This window comes from Cavia porcellus, unplaced genomic scaffold (genome assembly GCF_034190915.1).
Source record: "Cavia porcellus strain 051 isolate PalLab524CR breed Dunkin Hartley unplaced genomic scaffold, mCavPor4.1 scaffold_2, whole genome shotgun sequence".
In the NCBI taxonomy this organism is placed as follows: domain Eukaryota; kingdom Metazoa; phylum Chordata; class Mammalia; order Rodentia; family Caviidae; genus Cavia; species Cavia porcellus.
Window position 1 is genome coordinate 78,651,933 of NW_026947485.1, and position 26,379 is coordinate 78,678,311.

At 41.1% G+C, this 26,379-nt stretch overlaps 1 protein-coding gene across 1 annotated transcript in view; it reads left to right on the forward strand.

The window, feature by feature from the left end:
• Positions 1–8,420, forward strand: part of Cfap58 (cilia and flagella associated protein 58) — a 105,860-nt gene extending 97,440 nt beyond the window's left edge. The window contains exons 16-18 of the mRNA XM_023567349.2: positions 1,739–1,858; positions 3,984–4,117; positions 7,620–8,420. Of these exons, the coding sequence (XP_023423117.1) occupies positions 1,739–1,858; positions 3,984–4,117; positions 7,620–7,731 (366 nt within the window). The 3' untranslated portion in view covers positions 7,732–8,420. The remainder of the gene's footprint in view (positions 1–1,738; positions 1,859–3,983; positions 4,118–7,619) is intronic.
• The last annotated feature ends 17,959 nt before the right edge of the window (positions 8,421–26,379 follow it).

The following is a 26,379-nucleotide window of genomic DNA, read 5'->3' on the forward strand; positions in this document are numbered from 1 at the left end:
GCAAAAATAGATTATTTGATGACAATGCCAGAATTGTGCAGTTCTAAGTAGGAATTGGTTTCTGTTTGGCCAGATGTTTTATTTAATGACAGCTCCTGCTTCTAGTTTTCTGTAACATAATTACTTCAAGGAAACAAGTGTGCACAGAGACTAATGAGTAGACACATAGTCTTTATAAATGTTTGTTCAAATTATTGCACAGTAGAGATACGAGAATCTAGAAGGGAGGTGCTAGATGTGAGAACACATTACGAGCAATTAAACTCTAAGATACCGATGAGGATTCTGTATTACTCATTGTTTAAATTCTGTTATGGCAATCTGATTTGCTGTGGGATCCTAGGAAACCCTTTCTTTTAGTTCTGCAAATTTGCGTCCTCATTATCCTAGGGAAACCATTTCCAAGGCTCTTTTCTTCCCGTGTTGTCACATTTCTTAAAAGACTTCCTTTTTTAACTTCCTTCGGATTTTTTTTTTAAAGACAGAGTCTTGCTATGTAGTCCAGGTTGGCTTCTAACTTGTGATCCTCTTCCCCCTGCCCCTCAAGTTTTGGGATCACAGGCATGTGCCTGATTTGTTCTTCAACCCCTGTGACTTCTGTTCCCCAAACGCTGCTGCAGCGTGTGTGAGTGAGGTCAGCCACAATGTCCTCCTGGCTCTCTCTGTTTCTGTCCTTGCCTCCTCTGGTGCTGCTGACCACTCTGGGGTGTTGTACACAGCTGCCTTCTTTTGCCTGGGGCTGCACTGTCTCCCTCTCCCTCCCTTATCCACCCCTTGGTCTTGTTCTCCCAGAGATCTTCTGTTCTCCCTCAGCCTGTCCTTTATTTTTCCATACAGGGCCCTGTTTACAGCTTCTCCAAGATTCCCCCAGATTCTGCCCAGGTTCCAGGTGGCCTCACTCTGTTCAGGCAGCAACATTTCCCCGAGGGCATCCATTCCTCTTCCATTTGTCTCGTCACCATCTCCCTATCCCTGTCCCCACTCCAGGGTTCCATGTCAGAGACTTTGGACTCCTAATGCTTCCTCCTTTCTTCCTCTCTTATCTGTCAGTCACTGAATTCTGCAGATCCCACCTTCGTGAGGTTTTCTTCTGCCCTAGGTTCCTGAGGTCCAGCAGCTCCCTCTTCTGCTTGCATGGGGCCTTGGGAGTCAGTGTCATCCCCCTGCACTCTGCTTCGAGTTGGAATCCATCCCCTGAAGATAAACCCAGGCTCATCCCTGGATTCCAGTCTGCCAGATGGATGGAGGCAGTCCTGACATAGCCTGCTCTCATCCTAAGAGCCAGTCTCTTCTCTCCATCCTTCCACTCCTCCTGCTTTGTGCTCCTGTGGAGCTGGACTCACCATGCTCCTGTTCCATCATGCAACTGTGGCCTGAAAAACTCGTCTCTTCTCTGTGTGCTTGGGGAAACCCCCACTGATTTTTCTAGCCCTCCCAACCACATCCCTCCCTGTTCTCACTGGTTGCAGGTCTTGATTGGGATCTCACAGGGCTGCCTTTGCTTCATAGTCACGTGATCCTTTGTCCAGGGACCAAGGACCTTCTCTCATCTGTCTTCCTGTTTGTACCCAGGCACTGGGCCCATCCCGGGCCCTTGGTGAGGGTCAGTAGTCAGCAACTGTGAGCAGCAGGTAGCAGCTGCAGAGTGGCTTAGGCTGAGCACAGAGGATCCTGTGTGTGGGGTGAGAGGCACTTGGACAGGGCTGTTGATCTCTGTCCTGGGTTACACTCTGCACAGGAGAAGGAGAAGTTGTACGTGGAACTGAAGCACATTTTGGCCCGGCAGCCTGGCCCTGAGGCTGCGGAACAGCTGCAGATCTATCGGCACACCCTGCGGGAGAAGACCAAGCAGCTTAAGGTAAGTTCCAGTGGGTCTGGGCACACTTAGGCCTGCTCTGGGGGCGGCACCGGCCTGGTGAGCCAGTGAGCCAGCTCTGTACTGCACACTACCAGCTCAGCTTTCTCACAGCTCACGAGGTAGTGCACCCTCCATTTTCAGGGGGCCGTGGGTACAGGAGGGCAGAGTTGGGGGAGCACGAAGGTAGTGAAATGGAAATTTGGTAGCCAAGGTGGTGTGGATGACCACAGGATTTAGGGGCCTTTGAACCTGTAATGCTGTTGGCCAGTGGGAGATTTCTGATAATCCCCTCCACCAGGAAAGCAAAGCTCTTCCCACGCCCGGGTCTTTCTGCATGACTGTTAGACAGTGTCTAAGAAAGAGGGAGAAAATCATGCCAGGCTTTCTTTAGCCTGGTCTCTTCTAGGTAACATAAGAGCCGCAGCTGGAGAGATGAGGTGTTTCTCTATTGTATTTCCCTTTTGGAGGTTTTCTTAAAAACTGTGTGTGGTCACACTGCCTTTTGAACTTTCCACGCTAGGCAAAGGCTCCCTATTCTTGACTCTTAAGCAAACTCTGAGCACACAGCTGTGGAAGGCAGCGAGCATCTGCCGGCTGCTGGCACTTACTTGCCCAGCTGCTGCTTTTCTACCTGGGGTGCAGTAAATGTCACCCTGCAGTATCTCATACCACTTTCAGAAGTCGGACAGGGTCTAACTGTGTCCTTTTACACCAAAGGGCCAGTGAAACAAGTCTAATTAGTACATTAATTTTCAAATTACTCTGAATGTTCATTTCGTGTGAGTATCTAAGACAAGATGTGAGCTTTGCATAGGGCATAGGCTTTTATCTTTGTTCCTGGGAACAACTGAACATTTCAAACACAATTCAAAATTTCTAATTTTGTCAGGATGGGGGTTGATTAGGAAAGCACAGCCTGGCTTAGCCCACTTAGCTTTGAATGGCCAAAAATGGCATTCTCAAGGAACTTTTTGATACTTTCTGTATCTCTTTATCTCAGGAAGCCCACGTTTGTCACTCAGAAGGAAATACAACCTCAAGCAGAAAGGAGACTCTGAGGCAGGCAGTCCTGAGGCTGTCCCACTGTCCAGGGTTATTATCTGGACTCTCAGGAAATTCTCCATTCATTGTTTGGAAACAGAATCTTGTTATTAGTGTTTAATAACAAGACTTTTTTTTCCAACGTGAAGTCACTGTCTTTAGGTTGTGATAGCATAGTCAAAATAACATTTGCGGTGATTAAAAAGAAAGAGTTCAGAAGCAGATGAATACTCAAAAAGCGAAGATGTCCCTTTTATGAAAACCTTTAAACTAGCAAGTGCGAAGAACCACAAACTGAGTTTCCTGCATGCCCCTCAGAACATTCCCCTGCCTTTTCTCCTCTTGATTGGGGTGGTGGGTGCATCCTCGCTTGGGCTTGCTTTGTGTTTTAAAGTCTAGCTCTGGTTCAGTCCAAGACCATCGCACTCACTGAACACAGTGTGGAAGGTGAGTGATTGGGCTTCTTACCACAGCCCTGTCTTGCTTGCATCGCTCTCCTATGCACACGCTGCAGCCCCTGGGATTTCCTAGATTTGTGTGTTCCAGCACTGAGATAAAAGCAGGGCTGGCAAATGGCACCAAAGAGCATCATGGAGAGGTGATGGACCTTTACCAGGACCACCACCTTGGCAGATACAACTCAGTGAGTGGTGGCGGCAGAGTGATTTTGGAATAAGTTTTGCCATCATCCTGAGACAAATCACATTCTCTAGTGGTACTTTTCTTGAGTGTATATTTTTAAAGGTTTTACAATTTTAGACCATGTATCTGGGGGCTTTTCTGTCTCTACTCACAATATCCCTTGAAATGCGTTACACCAACTCACCTTCGCTGTTTGGCTGTTGCCTGACAGTTCTCTGTTTAAGCAATGGAGCAGGGTCTCATTTACCTTCATCACTTGGTTATGAGTCTTGTTTGAGGTTTTACTCAGATATGGACCTTGAGCCTGGGAAACAAGCAGGTCAGCTGTTAAACCTGTGCATCACTGTGTGCTGCTAGCTAAGTGGTAGATTAAAAGGTTTTCAGAGAAGGTTATTATTTAACCCTGCATCTTTTACTAATTCTGCTTTCCTTGCCATGTCAGGTTTTGTCTTCAGAGCTGAATATGTATGAATCACAAAGCCAAGAGTATAAGTATGAGATTGAGAAACTCGGCAATGAACTGATGAATGTAAAGAAGAAATATCTGGCTCAGAAACGCAAAGAACTTGCACAAAAGTAAGAATTAGTCAAAAGTTCTGATTCTGTCATGGCTATTATTTGCTCATAAGAAAATATTCAGTGAATGCTCACAGGGTTGCAAACTTCACTGGGGTAAATAGAGTCATGGGGGAGCAGACACATTCCACAGGTCACTAACTGGTTCGTATCAGAGTAAGATCAGTGTGTCATCCAATTCTGAGGCCCTTCCCTAGGGCCCTAATGGGAATTCCCTAATATCTGCTCATTGGTGGTTCTGACTTGGAACAGAGGGAATGGGCTGGGGTCTCCTGTGCTCTTCCGTTGTTTGGAAATAATCATGTCAGAACTACACTTGAAAATGAGCCTCTCACAGGCTGAAGCAAATTTACAATGAAAACCACATGCACCTTTGCTAAGGGAGCAGGCCTTGGCAAAACTGTTCTAATAATGTAGCTGTACCACTGTAGTTACCAGCGTTCCCTGTGCTTGAGGTTAACTATCTTGGAACTGTCATCTATGTCTCATACTTGATTTAGTATCTGCCATGGGGTGCTGACATGGCCATTTTTGGAGGGAGATAATAATGCAAATAAGAAGTTAATGTTGTGAGTTTCAGGTGCCCATGTATTGACTATGAACATTCCCTTGCTGTGCTATTGTGCTTTGCCTGATCTTAGACTGAGGTAGAAAACTCAAATGAATCAGTCAGATTTGAAACTTGGTTAGATTGCACAGCATTTCCCAAATCATCCCACTGAATAGGTTGTGACCTACCCTCTGGGTTCATAGTCATCTTTGGTATTTCATTTCCATGGGCTTGGGACATGTGAAAAACAATTCAAATGCACCAGAGATCTGGTAGAGGCATATAAAGTGGCCAGATGCAAATTCACTTACTAGTAAAAACTTGCCCTTCTTGTAAATCAGAATACCCCCAGTTCCACATTCAGACGCCATCTTGGTAGAGGAAAATACTGCTATCATTTAGATAAGTCTTAATATGTAAGAGTAGCAACAATGTGACAACTCTAAGTTCTTGGGCCCCATCTCCAGCTTGTCAGATTCTGTAGGCTCTGGGTGGACCTCAGAAATCTGCCACTTCACAGGCCGCTCAGGTGAACTGCATGTACACGGAAGTTTGCACACATGAGGTTAAAGGTGTGAATTACATGCCTAATGGAGGGAAAGCACTACCAGTTTCTTTTAGGAGATCGCAGCTGGGCTTAGAAACTGTCAACATGGCCAGTTCCCACAGGAGGCCAATGTTCAGCTCATTGGTCTTCAAGCTTTGACACATTCCCCGATCAATAAAAGATTCTCGAACCTGCAGCTTCCTCTACCACATGTATATACCACATATATACATAAATACCATTTTTATTGTAGAGTGGTTTCATATTTATCTCCATATATTCTAATGTATACATTACAAGCTATTGTCATTTTGCAACTATGAGTAAGATGTCATTGTGAACTTTTAAATATAAAGGTGTCAACAGGAGCTTTGATGCCTTCGTTCTATACTTAGTGGATCCTCAGTCCACTTGGAAAGCACTGGTTTAGTGTACACACTTCCAGTCAGCCAGTGTGGCTAACAGCAGTGAGGAGCTGATTCCCTTCCCCGCCTCGGTCCTGGGTTTGGCCTTGTCTCCTTCAGGCTTACTTGCCATTGCATCTTTTGCTGGACATGGGGAACATGGGAACATAACAAGCCTCATTCTGTGGGCGCTGCCAGGCCTTCTCCATGACCCATTCACAAGAATCACGATGCCCCTTGCTGTATGCCACACATGGCTATTTGAATTCAAATACTTTCCTGCTAAAGCAGATTTAAAATTCGGTTCCTCAGTTGCACTGGCTGCATTTCAGGTGCTCAGCAGCTGCGTATGACCAGTGGTGACTCCATGACTGCAGGAAGATTGATAGCGCAGTGCTGCTCTCAAACCTCTGCCTGTATGTGTCCTTTTTTGTCCTTAAATGCTGGTCAGTGATAGCCACTTTGACCTGGCTAAGTTTCAATGGTGGTTCCATCTGGCTGGGGACACAAACTGGTAGACAGAGAGCTGTGTTCATAGCAAAAGAGATGAAAGTATTGGAGAAAAATATGCCCAGGCAAGAACTAAAATGCTGAGATGGTTTAGATTGGAAGGAGGAAGACTGCAGGGAGTCATTATAATGGTCTATAAATACATTAAAATGATAATGTAAAGAAGACAGCATTCCCATTAGTCAGCATAGGCCAAGCCAGCAGCATTAAGCTTAAGTTCCTCCAGAAAGGGAAATTTAGGTTATTCAAGTCAAGGGCGTGCAAAGGAAGGGAAGGGAAGGGGAGGGGAGGGGAGAGGAGGGGGGAGGAGAGGGGAGGGGAGGGAAGGGCAGCCTGTGGCTCAAGCCAGTCAGGAGCTGGAGAAGCTGCCAGAGGCCATACAGGAATCCTCTTCCCTGGATCCACTCTGGGCCAAAGCTTTTGTGCTATTTAGAGAGGATGGTGATTCTCAGTGAAGAAATCAATTCTGCTAAGAGACAGCTGCGTTGATTAACCAATCTTTTAAGATTATTTCCAAATGGAACAATTTAGATTGCTCTGCGGATGTTCTCCCAGACATACCCTTTATAAAACAGCAGTTCATATCGTTTTTAACTTTTTGCCTCCTCTCACTTTCTTAGGCACTGGCTTTCTCACGAGCATCCCTTCTACCCCTAACTCTACCACCTGGGCCCCCAGCTGGTCCAGAATTTTAGGTGTGGATTCTTTGTCAAGAGGCAAAATTCATTGTCCTAGCCTCAAATACTCATAGGTGTTTATCTAATTTATTTAGATACAGCAGTTTGCTTAATTGTTGCTTAAAGGGGATTCCACTAGTGTTTTCTCTAAGACTCTTGACCATAAAATAGATAACTTGTGGAAATGTAATGAATAGATGTGGGTCTGTGTATGTATTTCAAGATTCATATAGAAAATCCACTATAAATTTTATTTGGTGCCAAGAATACAGTCTGTCTTTTCTTCTCCAAATTTAACCATTTCCAGTAATAATGGTTGCTTGTCTAGAGTTATGGGAAATTTTGTATTTTGTAAATGTCCAAATTTGGTGAGATACATTATGTTTGGTATTTATAAATTTTAACCTGAACTTTGGAATGTGCCAGGTGATAAGTGCAGGTGACAAATGATGAGTTAGTCACAGTGACTGAGCTAACAGAAAATTCTTCTGGCAGATATCTGGAACTAAACAACTTGTTTTAAAATAGGAAGGTGATTACAAATCAGAAGCCACCAAATCTATGGTATTTAAGTTATAATGAGGTCTTCTGTGCATATTTAGATCAACATTAGGAAAGTACCTTTCACATTTGTCTTTCCCCAACTCTGTTTTGCCAGAGAACACTTAATTAGACTTACACAACCACCTTGTCAAAAACTAGAAGCTTTCATCAGAATTGCTTTCAGTGGCTAATCCACCTTAGGACTTCATGGAGCATTGAAGTAGATGGGGAAAGATATTAAAGGAGCTAACTTTCATCTCCTCTCTTACAGGAACAAAGACCAACTTCCCATAGAGAACACCATCTTGATTGCCAAGCCCACGGGCCCTCGTTTTATTGGGGGTGGATTTCCCCTCACCAAGACACCCAGTATAAAGTCCTAATTTGAAGCTTCTACCTGGGTCCAGTAGAACAGCTTACAGGAGGAAATTTGCACTGGAATGCTTTCAAATAAGTTCTTTTATAATCCTTGGATCATAAATATCTAGGAAAATCATACCCAGATTCCAGGAGGAAAGAAATGCAGAACTAATATACTCAGAGACACACAAGACTGATGCTGTTTTACCTGGACCATGTGACATTAATGGATTATAATTATAACTTTATCTATTCAATTAGGCTGATTCACTGAAGGAAGCAGGGTTTTTTTTTTTTTTTGTTTGTTTGTTTCAGCCACACCACCAGATTTGAAACGCACCAGATGTGGATACTCCACATGGATGAAACTTTGGATCTTAATTGCTCTATTACTGATATTTATGCACTTGAAGATTTTATATTTTAAAAATATTTTTGCAATGCAATGCATCTCCATTCCTCTTATTAATATGAATCAATTTTAATTATTGCTCATTAACAAGCAAGGAGAGGAGAAAGAAGGACATACTCTCAAGTAGATAAAGTGTTCTGAGAATGATTTCAATGTGGAATATCTTTTTAGGCCTGCAGTAGGAAAATCTATTCCAAATAGATATACCAATAAATTCCTCATCATAAAAAATATAAAAGAGCTGTTGTAGAGATTTTGCTCTTCACTTTAGTATGGTATGGAATTAAAGTTTAAAATTACTGTGAGAAATGTTTAACGGAAAGACTTGATTCAGAAGAACCAGGACTGGAGTTGAAGGGGCTAGGCTACTGTTTCTTGCAAACTGGGTTCAGGAAGAGAGCTCTGTGGAGTGGAAGCCACAAGGGCACCCTCTGGGGACAGGTGACCATCAGCTCTCTGGGCAGCACACAGGAACGTAGAGGCCACACATGTTCTGGAGAATTTGCCAAGAACGTTTTCTTTTTAAATTTTATTTAAAAGGAAAAAGAGAAAAAACAAAACAAAGCGGTGTAAGGGTACAAGTAATACAGAACTACAAAAAAAAAAAAACCAGTAAGAAATCACCAGTTAATAGATTACACATTATCATCTTAGAGATAGTTGCTCAAGTCACAGTATCAAAGCATACAAAGTGGACATTCAAACAGAGAGACTACAAACAGTTGTGTTCAATGATCCAACCAAAAACATTAATATGGTCAGCTATCTAAAACCCTAAACACACTTGCAGTTGTATCCTTTAGAGCACTTTTTTTCCCTCTCTTTTTTACAACAAAATTTACACATTTTGGGTTTTATTACTCCTTAGTTCTTATTACTTTTTTTTTGGAAGAGAATAAAGTCAAATATGGCAAAACAAAGCTGTCAGTCAAAACCAAGGATAGACATAGCACATGATGTAAAAACAGAGTACAAGGTTATCAACAATGGTTACCATAATGCCTCTTGCTTCCTTAAAAAGAATTGTCTATCTCATTAGGTATTATAAAGTTGAACAAACCATCAGAAAACAAGACCAATAAAACTTAAACATTGTAAACATTACGGGACTTCCAAAGGAGATAATAGTCAAACCAGAATGGGCATCTTAGTGAATCTTATTGCCTTCAAAGTAGTTGCCTATACCCTCAAACTTGATACTATCATACAGAATGGAACAGAGTCTAATCAGTCAAAACAAGATCGTGGGAGTATTACAGGACTTCAAATCAAGTTAATAGGAAATCAAAAAAAGTTACTATAATATATCCTGCTAATTTAAAAAAATTTTTCCCTTAATTACAAAAACCATAAAAAACTAATTTTTTAATGAATAAGGGAGAGATTGAGATAAAAGAGGACATAACAACATAACAATACAGATCAAAGCATGACTATTTCAGCAACCTAGTGCTTCACCACCAAATAACCCGACTTAATAGTAGTTACCATAGTGTCTGTCTTTTTCCTTGAAATATTTGAATATAACTTCATATACTATAGCTTCAAATATTTCCATATCAAGCAGCCCAGAATAAAGCCATTCCAATTAATAAGTGAAAACTTTATAAGGCTTCAAGGCCACATAATGGGGAATCATGATTACAACATACTTTTATATATTTGAATCATTACTTACATTAGGTAAACTATTCAGTATTCACACATGCGAGATTGATTTATTTCGCATGAGTATGGTCTCAAGCTGTGCCCATTTATTGATAAATATCTCAATGTGATCCTTCTTTATAGCTGAGTAATACTCCATTGTATAGAAATACCAACTTTTTTTATCCATTCCTCAGTTGATGGACACTTGGGTTGTTTCCAAGATCTGGCAATTACAAATTGTGCTGCTATAAACATAGGTGCACATATATCACTCTGGTATAATGCTTTCAGTTCTTTTCGGAATATGCCTAGAAGTGGACTAGCTGGAACAAATGGGACTTCCAATCCCAGCCTTTTGAGAAATCTCCAGACTGACCTCTACAAAGGTTGTACCAGTCTACACTCCCACCAACAGTGCAGGAGAGTTCCTTTTTCCCCACAGTCTCTCCAGCATTTGTTGTTGGTTTTCTTGATCCTGGCCATTCTTTCAGGAGTGAGATGGAATCTCAGTGTGGTTTTAATTTGCATTTCTCTAATGACCAATGATGATGAACATTTTTTCATGTATTTATTTGTCATTTGTATTTCTTCATCTGAGAAGTGCGTATTCATCTCAGATGCCCATTTTTGGATTGGATCTTTGAATTTTGGGGGTCTGAGTTTTTAAAATTCTTTATATGTTTTAGACAAGAGTCCCTTGTCTGAGAGGGAGTTCACTAAAATCTTTTCCCAGTTTGTGGGTTTTCTTTTCACTATGCTAGAGATTTCTTTTGACATGCAGAAACTTTTTAATAAGTGGACCCAGTTATTGATTCTGGGAAGTATTTCCCGTGCGGTTTGAGTCCTGTTCATGAATTCTCTACCTACCCCTTTGTCTTCAAGGTTTCTACCCAATTTGTCTTCCAATAGATTTAGTGTTTCTGTTTTAATATTCAGATCTTTGATTCATTTAAATTTTAATTTAGTACATGGTGATAGGCTTGGGTCTAGCTTTAGTTTTCAGCAAATGGAGAGCCAGTTTTTCCAGCACCATTTATTAAAGAGACTGTCGTTGTTCCAGTGAACCTGCTTGGCTCCTTTATCAAAGATAAGGTGGTTGAGTGTGTTTGTAGTTGTGGTTGTATCTTCTAATCTATTCCATTGATCTTCGTCTCTGTTTTGATTCTAGTACCATGTTGATTTTACTACTGTTGCTTGTAATATAACTTCAAGTCAGGGATTGTGATGCCTCCTGCCTTGCCTTTGCTGCTTAGAGTTGCCTTTGCTATTCTAGGTCTCTTGTGGTTCCAGATGAATTTTAGGAGTGATTTCTCTAGATTTATAAGGTATGTTGATGGTATTTTTATTGTGATTGCATTGAATCTGTATAACAGTTTTGGGAGAATGGCCATTTTCACAATGTTTGTTCTTCCTATCCATGAGCAAGGGATGTCTTTCCATTTTCTGAGATCATCTTCAATTTCTTTTTTCAGTGTATTATAATTTTCCCTGTATAGGTCTTTCACTTCTTTTGTAAGAGTAATTCCTAAATATTTCATTTTTTTCCTTGCTAGTGTGAAGAGTGTGGTTTCTCTTATTTACCTCTCTGTGATTTCGTTGTTAGTGTATAGGAATGCTATTGATTTCTGAGTATTGATTTTGAGAAAGAACCAACTACATTACTGAATTTATTTATTATATCTAAGAGTCTTTCAAAGGAGTTTCGGGGTCTTCTATGTAGAGTATCATGTCATCTGCAAACAATGATAATTTAACTTCTTCTTTTCCTATCTTTACCCCTTTTATTTCTCTCTCTTGTCTAATTGCTCTGGCTAGTACTTCCAGTACTATACTAAATGGGAGAGGTGATCAAGGACATCCTTGTCTTGTGCCTGATTTTAAAGTAAAGGCTTTCAATTTTTGGCCATTTAGTATGATGCTGGCTGTTGGTTTGTCATAAATGGCCTTTATTATATTGAGGTAAAGACCATCTATTCCAATTTTCTGTAAAGTTCTTATCATGAATGAATGTTGGACCTTATCGAAGGCTTTTTCTGCATCTATAGAAATGATCATGTGATTCTTAATTTTGGCTTTATTGATATGGTGGATTACATTTATTGATTTACATATGTTGAACCATCCCTGCATTCCTGGGATGAATCCCACTTGGTCATGGTGTATAATCCTCTTGATGATTTGCTGCATCCTATTTGCCAATATTTTATTGAGGATTTTTGCATTTGTGTTCATTAGGGAGATTGGTCTATAGTTCTCTTTTTTAGTTGGTTCTTTCTCAGGTTTTGGTACTAGAGTAATATTTGCTTCCAGGAATGACTTAGGAAGGATTGCTTCCCTTTCAATTTCATTGAATAGTTTGAGGAGTGTCGGTATTAGGTCTTCTTTGTATTTCTTGTAGAATTCTGCAGTGAATCCATCTGGGCCTGGGCTCTTCTTTGTAGGTAAGGACTTAATTACATTTTCAATTTCATTAACAGAGTTTGGGTTATTCAGCAGTTTTACATCCTCTTGATCTAGCTTTGGTACTTCATATGTTTCTAAGAATCTGTCTATTTCTTCTGTGTTATCAAACCTTTGAGAGTAGAGGTTTTCAAAATAGGTGTTGATGATCTTCTGTATTTCTGTAGAGTCTGTAGTGATTTCACCTTTTTCATTTCTTATTGCATGAATTTGAGCTTTTTCTTCCCTTTTTAAAATAAGGTTGGCTAGGGGCTTATCGATTTTATTTATTCTTTCAAAGAACCAACTCTTTGATTCGTTGATTCTTTGGATTGTTTTCTTAGTCTCTATTGCATTGATTTCTGCTCTGATTTTTATAATTTCCTCTCTTCTTTTGGCTTTGGGCTTGACTTGCTCTTCTTTTTCTAGCTGTTTGAGGTGTAGCATCAGGTTATTTATTTGTATTTGTTCTGTTTTCCTGATGTGGGAACTCAGTGCAATAAATTTTCCTCTGAGGATGGCTTTCATTGCATCCCACAGATTCCGGTAAGTTGTATCTGCATTTTCATTTTCTTGTAAGTATTGTTTAATTTCTTCTGTGACCTACTGATTACTCAAGAGTGTGTTATTCAGTTTCCATGTGTTTGTGGGATTTTTGCATTATCTTTTATCATTAATTTCTAATTTCAGAGCACTATGATCTGATAACATGCAAGGGATGATTTCACCTCTTTTTCATTTGTTTAAATAATGTTCTGTGAGCTAATATATGGTCTATTTTAGAGAATGACCCAGGTACTGCTGAGAAGAATGTGTATTCTGATGTTATTGGGTGGAACATTCTGTATATGTCTATCAAATCCATTTGTTCACAGGTATGATTCAGTTCTGTTATTTCTTTGCTCATTTTCTGTCTGGTCGATCTGTCCCTTGGTGTCAATGGCATATTAAGGTCTCCTGTTACAATTGTGTTATTGATAATCTGAGTTTTCGTTTCTGTTAATAGTTGTTTCATATAACTGGATACTCTGGAGTTTGGTGCATATATATTTAAGTCAGTTATCTCTTCCTCTTGCAGTTTTCCCCTAACGAGTATGTAGTGACCTTCTTTGTCCTTTATGGTTATTGTTGGTTTAAAGTTTACATTGTCTGCAAACAGAATGGCTACTCCTGCTTTTTTTGGGATTCCTGCTGCATGAAGTATTGTTTTCCATCCTTTGACTTTCAGTCTGTGAGTATCCTTCTGGGTTAGATGGGTTTCCTGTAAACAACATATGGTTGGATTTTGTTTCTTGATCCATTCTGCTAGTCTCTTTCTTTTGATTGGTGCATTGAGACCATTTACATTAATGGTTATAACTGTTAAATGCTGGTTTATTGTTGACATGTTATCTCTCTGCTGTTGCCTTTTTATCTTTCTGTTCTGTTTAATTATCTGCTTTGCTTAGTGTTTTTTTCCTTTGTGTATCTAAACTTTCAATATTTTTTGCAGGGTTGGCTTGGTGTTCATGAAGTTCTTCAGCTGTTCTTTGTCATGGAAGTATCGTATTCATCATCAATTTTGAATGATAGTTTTTCAGGGTACATCAGTCTAGGCTGGAAATCATTTTGCTTTAGGATCTGGAATACTTCACTCCATGCTCTTCTTGACTTTATTGTTTGTGCTGAGAAGTCTGCTGTGATTCTGATAGGTTTTCCTTTATAAGTGATCTGTCTTTTCTCTCTGACAGCTTTTAATAATCTATTCTTGTGTTGGATTTCTGGGATGGTGATTATTATATGTCTGGGTGTAGTTTTATTTTGGTTATGACTATTTGGAGTTCTATATGCTTCACTGATCCTGATGTCGGTTTCTGATCTCATGCTTGGGAAATTTTCAGCTATTACTTCTCTAAATATCCTCTTGACATCCTTTATGTTATCCCCTTCTTTTAAATTTTATTTTATGTTATTTTTCTTTGCATCATCTTGCAGTTGTTGAATTGTTATTTCCTGATTCCTTGTTATTTTTAAAAGATCTTTCCTTTCCTGTTCACTAGCTGCAATCCTGTCTTCAAGGTCTGAAATTCTATCTTCACTTTCATTGAGGCGGGTTTTACAACTTTCAGTGGAGTTTTTTATTTCCTGTATAACTCTGTGCATCTGCATTATGTATTCTGTTTGTTTCTTATGTTGCTCATCTAGGGATTCTATCTTTTTATTTAGTTCCTCCAATTTTTTAACTGTGTTTTCTTTAGATATATTCAGAATCTCTTTCCTTTCTTTTATCATTTCTTCTTTTACCTGGGAGATTATTTCGAGTTTGAATTCCTTTAAAGCTTTCTGGAGTTGCTTGTTAATTTCAGTAGCTATTATGTCCAATATTTGAGGTGAATGGCATATATTTTCTTCTATATACATTGCTCCTAGGGTTTCTTGAGATGGGCTGGAGGTTTGAGGTTTTAATTTGGTCTTTCGTTTTGTCATTTTCCTATATTTCCGTGTTTCAAGTGTTATTTGAAAGCTTCCTCAGTGTCTGTTGGAAATCCACTTCTATGTTTGCAGCTCCTGGGACTCTGGCACCCAGTTCCCCCAGGCCACTGGGCCTGTAGAACCAATGGCCCTCTTCTGCCTGTTTAGAACTCCGTAGTTCCAGATAAGCTGGGCTCTAGGGACACTGTGCGCCCATCTGCTTGCTGGAAGCTCCACAGTTCTCCAAGCGCAGCCAGAATGGGGAGGAGGATGTAGATGCCTCAAACCCACTTATGCACTTTACTGCACCTGGTAGCCTGGAGGGTCCTGAACAGTCTGGGCTTGGGGCAGAGTTCACTGAGCACTTACCGCAGGCCATGGGGCCTCTGGAACTGGTGATGATCGCCTGCTTGGTGAGATATCCACAGTCCTCCAGACACACAGGGATGTGGATGCAGGCGCCCCATATTCGCCCAGCCCTTCCTCTGCACCCAGACAGTGCAGGAGTCCCAAATAGGCTGGGCTCCAGGGATAGTGTGCGCCCGCCTGCTTGCTGGAAACTCCATAGTTCTCCACCAAGAACGTTTTCAACCCAGACTCCAGAATAGGGCCATTTCTGATACCTCGTATCAGAGCCAGTTTAGATAAAAGCGACAGCGCTGGGGACTTTCTTATCCATCTAGCTTTCTGGCTGCAGCCTCAGCCATCATTTGGAGTGCTGGAGTGGCTTCCTAAGAGACCCTTTCCATAGGTGAAATAGCTGTGTGGCAGAGGCTTGGAGATATGGCTGGGTTCATAGTCTGATTTTTATACAGTGGGCTGTTTTGGAGATTGGCTGAGTTAGAACAAGGGATTTAGAACACAGGATAGTCTGGTAAACACTGGCTACTGCTATTATTCTGTAAGAGAGATCTCCTGTCCTGGAATGAGGGAGGAAAGTTGTTACGTAATGCCTGCCAAGTATAAAGGTGATTGTGATCCTCATTTAGAATTGGCAACTCTGGAACATCCTGAGGGAGCTGAATTTGGTAATTTACAGCTCAGCATCTTGCGCATTGTGTGCCTTCTAAAAACCTCTGTGTGGTCTTTATCACTGTGCTCTGGGGCCAGGGCGGCCCTTCACCCTCAGAAGGCAGGTTGTCAGTCTTCATGCAATCATCAGAGGGAAGACCAGGAAGACCACGGAGGCCCCTGCAGACCTCCCCTTCCTGTTTCTCTTCATGGTCCAGAGCAGAGGTTTTCAAGCCCTGCTGCTGCCCGGGTCCTCCCAGCCTGGGTCCTCCCAGCCCCGGTGGAAGCCAGCTCCAGGTGCTGGCAGCAGCGCCCTCAGGTGCAGTCCTCCTGCTGGAGGGGAGGAGCAGGTGTGAAGGCCAGGGCAGGCAGTGGTCCTGCCACCACCTCTCATTGCTACACATCCCAGTTGTTCAGCGAGTCAGAAGCAATAAGCAGTGCTTGTACCCTTGTTTCCATGCAGCTACTGTGCAGACAGGAGCTGTTGAAAACACCGAGATCTGCAAATCGTTAAAGACAGCTGTGAACTCGCAGTGGGCTGAGGTGCATTTAAAATCACAAACTTGAGCTTCATTGTAAGGCAGTATTAGGAGATTATTCAGTAGTGTGATTTTACACCCAGGGCTTCAGAGTTTCAGAAGGAGTCACTGACTCCCAGCCGGGCTGTTGGGGAGCTGGTGTGGCTTCTCTATTAATAGAGAGAAGCATGATAAAAGGGGAGTCCCTGGTCGTCATTTGCTGATCATGGCTTCTCAGTGCCTGCTCTCAGAGCCGGGCGTTTATTGCCCTTCCCTCTGAAGCATTGCTGGGAGCAGAGGTCTGTGTCTGTGATAAGCCACAGAGGTGTCGGCAGCAGTGTAGGAAGAGATGGCAGTGGTGCTTCTTGCCGTGGCTGTGATTTTGCTGTAAATTTTTATCCATGGCTGATAAATATCATTTGATTTCCCAACTGTGCAGATAGACTCTGCAATCTGACCTAGGAGACCTTGATACCCATAGGAAAATATGGTATGCTACAGTTTGGCTGGGATAGCATTTCAGAGGCAAGGCAATTTGCAAAAGAGATACTGTCCCTTACACATGATCCATTTTATGGAGATCTACTTGGGCTGGGAGGAAAGGGACAACATTTTAAAATATTAAAACTGTAGAATAACTTAAAATATAGTCCACCATTTTCATTGTAGCAGACAGAAAATATTTTTACAGCATTATCCATTTTTAACTCCTAATTCAGTGCTGTTTTAGTATACCATTTCTCATATCTATTATTTAAAAGTTCCATTAGGGGTTTGAGATTCATTAGAGTTTTATAACAGTAGGAAATGTGGTATCAACATTCTTTTTTATAATTAAAATAGATTTTTCTTATTTTAAAGTACCTGATTATTACAGAAAATTAGATAATACCTATAAGCAAAAAGAAGAAAGAGATCACCAGTAATCCTACTACCCACAGAGAGGTGCGGTTTTCCTGGGCTGATACTCATCCCATTCCCATGGGTCATCCGTAGTAGAGCTGGTCACACTTCCCACTTGTTCTAATTGACCTGTCTTTGTGCTCCCTAGTTGTTAAATACTTTGAATGTGGCTCTTAAATACTATGTGGCACCTTTGGGTGTTTCTTTTTGGATCTTTAAAATAAGTACACACACACACACATACACATACACACACACACATATAGTTTGTAAGTTTTGAAAAATATATGTCCCCAAATAATTACTGCCACAACTCCCTCATACTCTTTGGCTCCCTGGAAAGTCAATATTCCAGTCCCTACTCAGTTGTAGCAACCGTGGATCTGTTTTTCACCGTTCCTTTCCTGGAACTTCATAAAAATGGAATCATACACTATGTTCTTTTGTGCCTGACTTGTTTTTAGTGCTTTTTGAGATTCACCCATGTTATCATATGTATTAATAGTTATTCATTCTTACTGCAGAGCGATATTCTATTATTGTATATGGAAATAACACTGTTTATATATTGTACCAGTTGATGGGAACTCAAGCCATTTCAAGGTTTGAGCTGTTAGAACATTCATGCACAAGTGGACCTGCATTACTGCTTTGCTTGGTAAATACCAATGAAAAGAACTGCTAGATCAAAAGGAACGTGTCCACGTATCTGGATTGAAAAATGCCAATCTATTTTCCCAATCGTATTTTTCTATATTTCTACTAACAATGTGTGAACTCCAGCTGTATGTCTTCATCAGTGTTCTATGCCGTCAGTACTTTCTAAGCCATTCGGTTTGATAGTGATGTCTTGGTGAAGTTTACATCTGCATACCATGGTGTCTGACATAAGTAAGCATCTTTTCATGTGATTTGGGTCATTCATGAGTCTTATTCTGTGAAGCATCTTCAAATCTTTGTCTTCTTCATGGGTCATAAAATTGCTTTGTATGGTCTAAATACAAAACCTTTGTCAGATATATGTACAGCAAATATTTTTCTGTCTGTATTTTAGCTTTTCATTTTCTTAACAGTATGTATTGAAAAGCAGGTATTTTAACTTTTAATAAGGGTCTAATTTAGCCTTATTTTTCTTATGGGGTTTGTAGCTTTCTACCCCTAAGTAATTGTTGCTTACTCTCAGCTAGTAAGGTTTTGTTTGTTTGTAGTTTCCTCCTGAAGTTTATTATGGTTCTTGGTTTCTGAGTTTATATTAAATGATGAATTTAGGATTAATTTTATGTATGGTGTGAGATTAGAGTAGAAGTTCATTTTAAAAAATCTCTTAAAAGAAGTACAGTACATTTTTTGTTGACTATTGTTACCCTATCATGCAACAGATTTTAAAACTGAAACTGTGTACCTCTGATCAACACCTTCCATCCCCTTCCCCACCACCACTGATGAAACTACCATCCCACTCTCCGCTAAGACCCTCCAGAGCGCTGAGATCATTCTGCACCAGTCTTTCAGCGCCTGGCTTATTTCACTTAGCATCCTAGTCTCTATCTTTCCCACTGTCGCTAATTACAGGGTTTTCTTCTTTTCAAAGCCTGGAGTGTACACATTTCCTTTATTAATTCAATCTCTGATGGATACTTAGGTTGCTTTTGTACCGTCTTATAATTAGTGCTGCAAAGAACATGAGAGTGTAAATATCTATTTTGAATTTGAATCCACACCCTTCCAATTATAACTCTTTGATCTTGGGTTAGTTAAGCAACCTTCCAAGCCTCTGGAGTCTCACTTGTAAAACAGGTGTGATAATTCCCATCTCACAGAATTGTTGAGGTATTAAAGGATTCTGTGTGTAATATCTGCACACTGCTGGGCACATAGCTAGTGATTAATAACTGTAAACTTATTACTCTCTACAAAAAAGGACCCTTGTCTTTAAGTAATAGCCCGAGAAGCTTTAAAATATTCTTCAGTAATCACTTGATGAATAATAAACATCATAGAACCCACTAAACTGTTATCTGAATGGGTAGGGTCAAGAATCTTCACTGGATTATGAAACTTTATATTGTGCTCTTTAAATAGACATTGGAAGACTGCATGGTCCTTAAAGCATGTTGTGTCAATTCTGTCTCTTTCTCATAGGTGATTCGGAGACGGAATGCCAGGAACTCTTTCTTTTGGTTTCAAAATAACACTGTTCTCTTCTATAGCTTGAACATGGGCAGTCCCTTCTGCTTCCGCTGGGACAATAACAACTACCACCCCAAGCCTTTATGGACCCTAAATGGTTTTTTTTTTTTTTTTTTTTTTTTTGGTACCAGCGATTGAACTCACGACCTTGTGCTTGCCAGGCAGGCACTTAAGCCACTGAGCTAAATCCCCAGCTCAACACCCAAGAATCTTTGAGAGAAGAAATCATATGCTGTGCAGGGATCACTTGGGAAACTTTGGAGATTGCCGGGGTCTGAGTTCCTCTGGGCAGGCTCTGACTTCACTGGCTTGGTTATGGTGTGGGCATTAGGATGTTTTCAAGCTCCGCTCAGCCCTGCTGCTCAGCCAGGCTGGAAGATTGCTGCTTTATACGTGCTATCTTATGAGGAAAATCCATGTCCAGGTATGCACAGCTGCACCATGGAACGCAGAAGCAACTTCCTGGGTCGCAGGACTGGATGTCTGAGGGTAGGACTTGAACTGATAAGCATGTTGTATTAGTCTGAGCATGTGCAGCTTCAGAGTTTATTCTCCAATCTAATAGGGTTCACCCTATTCCACATCCTCTGTCTCTTTCTCCCCCCAGCATGTTCTCTGCACTGCTAGCTGAGAACAACTTCTCTATATCTTCTCCTCTCCTCTCCTCTCCTCTCCTCATGCCGATGTTGCTGACCCCTGCTTCCTCGTAACCTTTTTGAATGGAGACGGTTTTCTTTTTGGACATCCCCCTCCTTCCTCACATCTTCAGGTTGAGGATGTGGCGTAGGCCTTGTTGTTGCTCTCGATTACTGCTTTCATTCTTCTTTGCTTTTTGCAAACATCAGTGTGCCTGAAGCTGGAGCATGCAGCTGTGCTGCCCACAGTCCTTTGGATGGCACTTGTCAGCCTACCCTCCTCTTGAGTACCCTCCTCATGCCCCAAAGACCTATTCTTGTTGGCTTACCATATGCTTTCTCACTTCTGACTCTCGTTGCTTCTGGAGACTTCCGCCATCTTGTAGGTGAGAGTTCCCTGAGTTTAAAGACAGTCTGGATGACATTTGACTTGAAATATTCTGTGCTCTGACAATAGTTTCCTATTCTTCCAGATAATATGTCCCAGACTAACCTGTGCAGCAGTTTTCTAGCATCAGCGAGCCTTTCAAAGCAGGTGATACTACTTTGTCAATATTTATCTTTCTTTCTCCCTCCTTAGATGGCCTAGATTTTGTGGCCCACAATTGCTATTATTTCCATGGGAACACTTTTAACTCCCTTGACCTTTCTGGACTAGCAAAGCTCCTGTATGAGTGTATGTCTCTGCCTTCTTCCCCACCTTTTCTCACCGCTTCCCTTCTGACCTAATTCCCAGCTTGCCTGTACTTCTCTGAGAATGTAGAAGCATTATCTTCCCACCAGTAAATCTACAAATCCACTTGCGATGTGCACATGCTCTCTACTTCTTTCCCGCTGAGAGGCACAGCAGTTCTTTCAAAGGCCAAGCTTCTTCTCGGGTCTTGGATTCTATGTCTTTACTTCCTTGAGGATTTGATGAATTATCACGTTTTATTACCTCTTTACTGCAGCACCAGTTCATCTTCTACAGGCAAATTTTCATTAATTTGTAGCAATTTATTAGCATGACTCACAAAATAATCTTCCTGGGTTTCATAACCTCTCAGTTCACATTTCAGATCTCTCAGAAAATCTGGTATGACTTGGTCCCATTCCCTCTTCAGCTCTCTGGAATCTATCTTCAGTGGCTGGGGATATCTCAGGGGTAGAGTGCTTGCCTAGTATACACGAGGTCCTGAGTTCAATCCCGAGTACCACACACACAGAAATCTATCTTCAGTTTTCAACCAGACCTATAAAAAATCAAATACCCAATACCTCCAATGTAAAAGAGGAGAAATTCATTTTCAGAGGATTCAGTCCATGGCCAGCTGGTTCCAAGGTAGAAATGGCATGACAGAGGGACCTAGTGGAGGGAAACGTCCCACTTCATGGAAGCCAGGAAGCTGAGAAAGAGAGAATGGGGGAACTTGGGACAAGAACGCACCCTCCCTCCAAACCCTCTTTGACTAGGCCCCACTTCCAAAAATGAGATCTCGGGACATTCTTAGTGCTGACCCCTAATGGACCCTTTCCTATCCTAATCTCATACAATCTGTCAACCACTTTGACTCAGTTGACTGCTTCCTGCTTCTGGGAACATAATGCCATGCATTAGTCCTGGGATACAACATCATTTGATGGTTTTCTTAGAGTAAGTTGGAGTTGTGGTTTTTAGGGGGAAGAGTTCCACAGACACAAAGTACCCTTCAAAAGCCATAATTTCTGGGGATACATGACAGCCACGGGACCTCAGTGGTGATGTTCACCTCCATCATTTGGTTAAGGTGAGGCTTGCCAAATTTCCCCACTGTAATGTCACTGTTTCCCTTTCCCTACACTCTGTTCTTTGGATTTGGGTCACTAATCCTAGCACAACTTCAACCCAGAGTAGTAGCTGTGATTAAGTTCAACCAGCAAAGATTTACATAATTGGCTCCAGGTGAAGAAACTACAGCTCAGGTTAAGTAGATTTATGAAGGTTCCATATAGATGTATGCTAATGATGTTGGTTTACAACTTAAATAACTTACAACCATCTAACTTGTATTCATGCAGATGACCTCACATGAGGGATTAGTTTGACCGCAATGCTTTGAAAAAGTAAACTTCCAGGAAAATACAAATACAGGAAGATACTCAACAATTTCTGCAGGTCCAATGTATGGGATGATAAAAATAAAAATAGGTCTCAAACAATATTTATCATCGTCACTGAAATCACCACACTGTTGGTTTGTCGTCAAGAAAATGTTAGTGAAGTGGATTTCAGCTCACCTTCTGTGGTTTGGATCTGGCTTGCAGTTATGTCTTATTTTTCCAATACAGTATTTATAATTATTTTCAGATTTGATTGCCAATTTTCAAACACATAAATTTCACATGCAAACCCAGATGAATGCTTCTCTTGGAGGTGTGAGAGACCGGATGTATTGGTTCTTCATTCAGCTAAGATGCTGGTTCCGTGAGGCCAGTTCACTACTGGTCTTCACAAATGAGCTGCTCTCTGTTTCCTCTCAGTCCTTTGTCACCTGCTCCGTGAGATTTTTGGCTTATATAGCTATCTGAGCCCAGTACTTCTGTTGAAAATGATGAAACTGCCCTTCTCTGTTGGTTGAGGAGTTACCAGCTCAGGAGGGGAGCTGGCATCTTCTGTAGCAATCAGATGGAGGAACCAGCATTAAAGACTAAGTTGCAGGGAAGTCGCCAACAGATGGAGGGTGGAATGCTCTAGAGGTATTGTCAGTCTGACAGGGCACAGGCTGCCTCAAACATGGAGCCGCTCTTTTTACCCACAGTGGTTCAGCAGAGGCCAAGATTGTGAGTCATAGCTCTTAAAGACAGAATTTGTATATTGGAGAAGTTTGCAACAGAGACACTAGAAGAAATGCTTCCAACTCAAATATATGCAGCTCCATTTCCATGAAGAATTAATAAACTTGATAAGTTGGTAATTCTACCCATAAAGAAGTAATTGCATCTAATAACTGATTAAAAGGAAAGATCATATTAAAGCTCCCAATTTAAAAAATATGGACAACAAAGACTGCAGCAAACTGACTCGGAGTATAAGGGCTGCAGGACATGGTGAGACAGGGGAACACTGTGGGGGAAAAGTGGCCTGGGGGGAGGTAACAGGATGGGGGCGGCTTGTGTTTTGGTTCAGATGCGGCCAGAAAGTGAAGGGAGATGAGGCAGTAAGTAAGGCAGTTGGGGGGAGCATGGTTGCCAGCAGGCAAACTGCACCCTTGATGTATTTTTTGATCAAATGCTTTTGGCTTTCCTAAAGTGAAAGCCAGGCCTAGGGTAAGCAGTCTGAATACAGTCTTCTGAAGTGTGCTTTGACTTTTCATTCTGGGGTGATGTGGAGGCTGAGAGCAGTGTGCTTTTGCTTTAGGAGGATCAGTGCTTGTCTCACTGGTTACCATCGGGGTTGTTCTAGCTTGGCCCTGATTTGCAAGGTCCACCTTATGGCCGTCTTACCATGTTACACGTATGCCTGCTATATTATAGAAAGTGAAGATGTTTGGCGTAAGCTTGCTTATATTTACAGATATAAGGAATTGTTCAAGGGAGTATTTTCCTTCTGAAACACTTTTTATGATGAAGCAGATTTGAGAAATCATTTAGAAATTAATTGGGACATTGTGTTACCAAATAACAGCACGTAGCACACACACATCCATCAGGCAGGTTTACTACCGGAGCAGCAGTGGAGACATTAATCTTGGCTTCAGGGATGTTTGAGACAAGCAGGAATCTTGCGGCAGCCCATCATGTCTCCTGTATTAATTACCATCTTAAGTGACAGCTTGTTCACACCTTGTTGTTTTCGTTAAGGAAAAGGGAAAAGAACAGTTTTGTGCAGTTCTCTGAAGATTTGGAACAGGAACCTTGGCTCATGCCCTTAACAGATTTCAGGTCGAAATAAGGAGAGAGCTGTTCCACTTGTGCTTGGTAGTTTCATAGAAAAAAAATTAATGGCTTTCATCTTATTTCAGCTCTGACGCCTACCCGAGACATGATTTGAAATGAGTTTCCCATTTTTGACTCCCCTTTGTGAAGACCTGGAGATTTATCAATATCTTGCAGCAACAAAGGATATCACTCAGTGCAATTTGACTGAGGCACCGCTTTCTTCTCCAAAGAACCATCATGACTTCTTAACGTGTATAGATTTAAGTAGAATTTATACTTCATAAATCCAAGTGTGTATCCAAATCCTCTTGTTATTGTAAAGAACAACAAAAAGTCATACTCTCAAGAAGCAAGCCTTGTTTTCTACAAATCTCTAAAGAGAGATTTGTTCTTTCTCCTGTCTGAGCATTAGAAGACATAAACCCACTTGGGCCAGCAACCCCCAGCAAATAGTAGCTGATGTAGGCACCAGGGTCCTGTAATTTTCCAAGCACTGATATGAAGGACTTTGCAAAGTGGCTGGAGTGAATTCATTGCTCCCTCCTCTTCTTCAGAATAGGCAGCAGCTTACATTTATGTTTGTCTTTCTGGGGACATTGGTGGCACATGCTCTGACTAATCAGACTTTTTGTTTTGTTTTCTTCTGAGATTTATAACTACAAAGTTTATTTTTCCTGTTTATGGCGAGTGGTATTTTTCGGATGATGCTCATCTGGCACGTTAGGAAATTTCCTCTGAGAAGGTTGTATCTAAGCCAGAAATGGCCAAGATGGCCAGAATCCATTGTCCAGCTGCTACTTTCTATGCAGAAGCAGTAGGGCCCTTTAAGGACAATTGATTTTCTCTTTCAGAGTTACCTCTACTGTATGTGCTGCTTTCTCATTTGAATTTCTCTGACAGCCGTTTCCATAGCTCATAATATGTAGAATATGCAGGAAACATAGCACTTGAAGGTTGCATGAGTTTATCATACAGTGGATGCCCGTTACAATTGTTTATGCTCCATGAAGATTGTTCAGGGCTTTGTTGAGAAGAACACATAGGTGTCCTGGAAGGAAGGAAGGAAGGAAGGAAGGAAGGAAGGAAGGATAAACACACTTGAGGGTAAACTCAGTTCTTCCAACTCATAGTTCTGATCATTAATTTCCCATCTTTAAAAACTTACAGGAGTGTTGAAAAAGACTACACAAAATAACATGTATAAATCATAAGTGAGGAGTGGTAAATGTGAAGTTGTTTTTGAGTGGTAACCATTTTTCCTGGGAGATATATCAGATTTAGAGTTTATGTGAATATTATATACATAATATGTGAATATTATATACAAGTGTTCAGTCACTTCAGTTTCGTATCTAAGAAGCATCAACATCCTTTCATAATTTTATTCCTTATGTGGCCAATAATATTCTCTCTTCAAGTTGATTCTGGGTATAGAAGTTTAGAATACTTTTGAATGACTCATGCATGGACCTCCATCCCTGTGTGACCACGGATTCCATAGAAAGTACTGCATTCTACCAAGGCCCTTGATCCTACCCAAGGTGTTAAGACCTAAGTTTAAATTATTTCATAGGCCTAATAATTTCTACCTTCATTCCCAACACAGAACTGACACTTATGGAGCTCCTGGTCCCAGGTAGAACATTTTCTGTAGTTATTCTTGGGGTAGGAGCCTTCCTTTTATGCTCGGGGTGGACAGTTACCAGTTGCATTGAGAGTCTTCCTCCTCACGGAGGTGGTGGAAATGGGCTGGCTTTTACTTAGCTGCCAGTGAGTAATTACTGACGGGAGCTGCAGACGTGGCAGCCACAGTGGGGCTGCTGTGAATGCAGAGACACTTACTCTCCAGGGCCCTCGGGTGCTGCCATTGAGTTGGGTCAAGGAGAGGACAGCTGTTGGGTTGACACTGCTGGAGGAGATGCAAGAAAGCTTGGGTAAACTAACATGGCTGAGAATCATTATTATGAAAAAATACAGACCCTGAGTGTTCTAGAAAACTGAGTATCCTCTCCTTAGTGGCAACTTGACTTAGGAAACCAGGTCAAGTTCCCAAACTTGGTGCATGTAGAAGCTGAGAGCCAGAGGTTTTTAGCAGTAGCTTTTCCTTTGTCAAATTCAACAAGCAATACATTTTCATTGCAGAAAGATTAGAAAATATGACGTACAGTGGGGAAAAAGACACACATACCACTTGGGCCAAGATAATCATTGTTAATATTTTCATGTGTCTAACCACAGTTTTCTATGCATTCTTACCAAGATTTACATATTGTGGGGCTTGAAGAGAATTCATTCTTCCAGAAACTTAAGGTCCTGCAAGAGTAACTGATGTTTTAAATTTTATTTTGAGTAGGGACAAGAAACATAAAAACTTGTTCCTGTAAAAAAAACTGCTTTTATGTATAAATGGGCAAGTGAATGGCATACTGAATGGACAAAAGGAAGGATAGAATCATTAATGGAATACTTGGAATCAAGGCGCCTTAAGTCAGGTTGATTGGTGTGTTGTGGACTTGGAGAGCTTTCTTTGAGGGGGCAGATTTTTGTGTGTAAGCACCCTGAGCC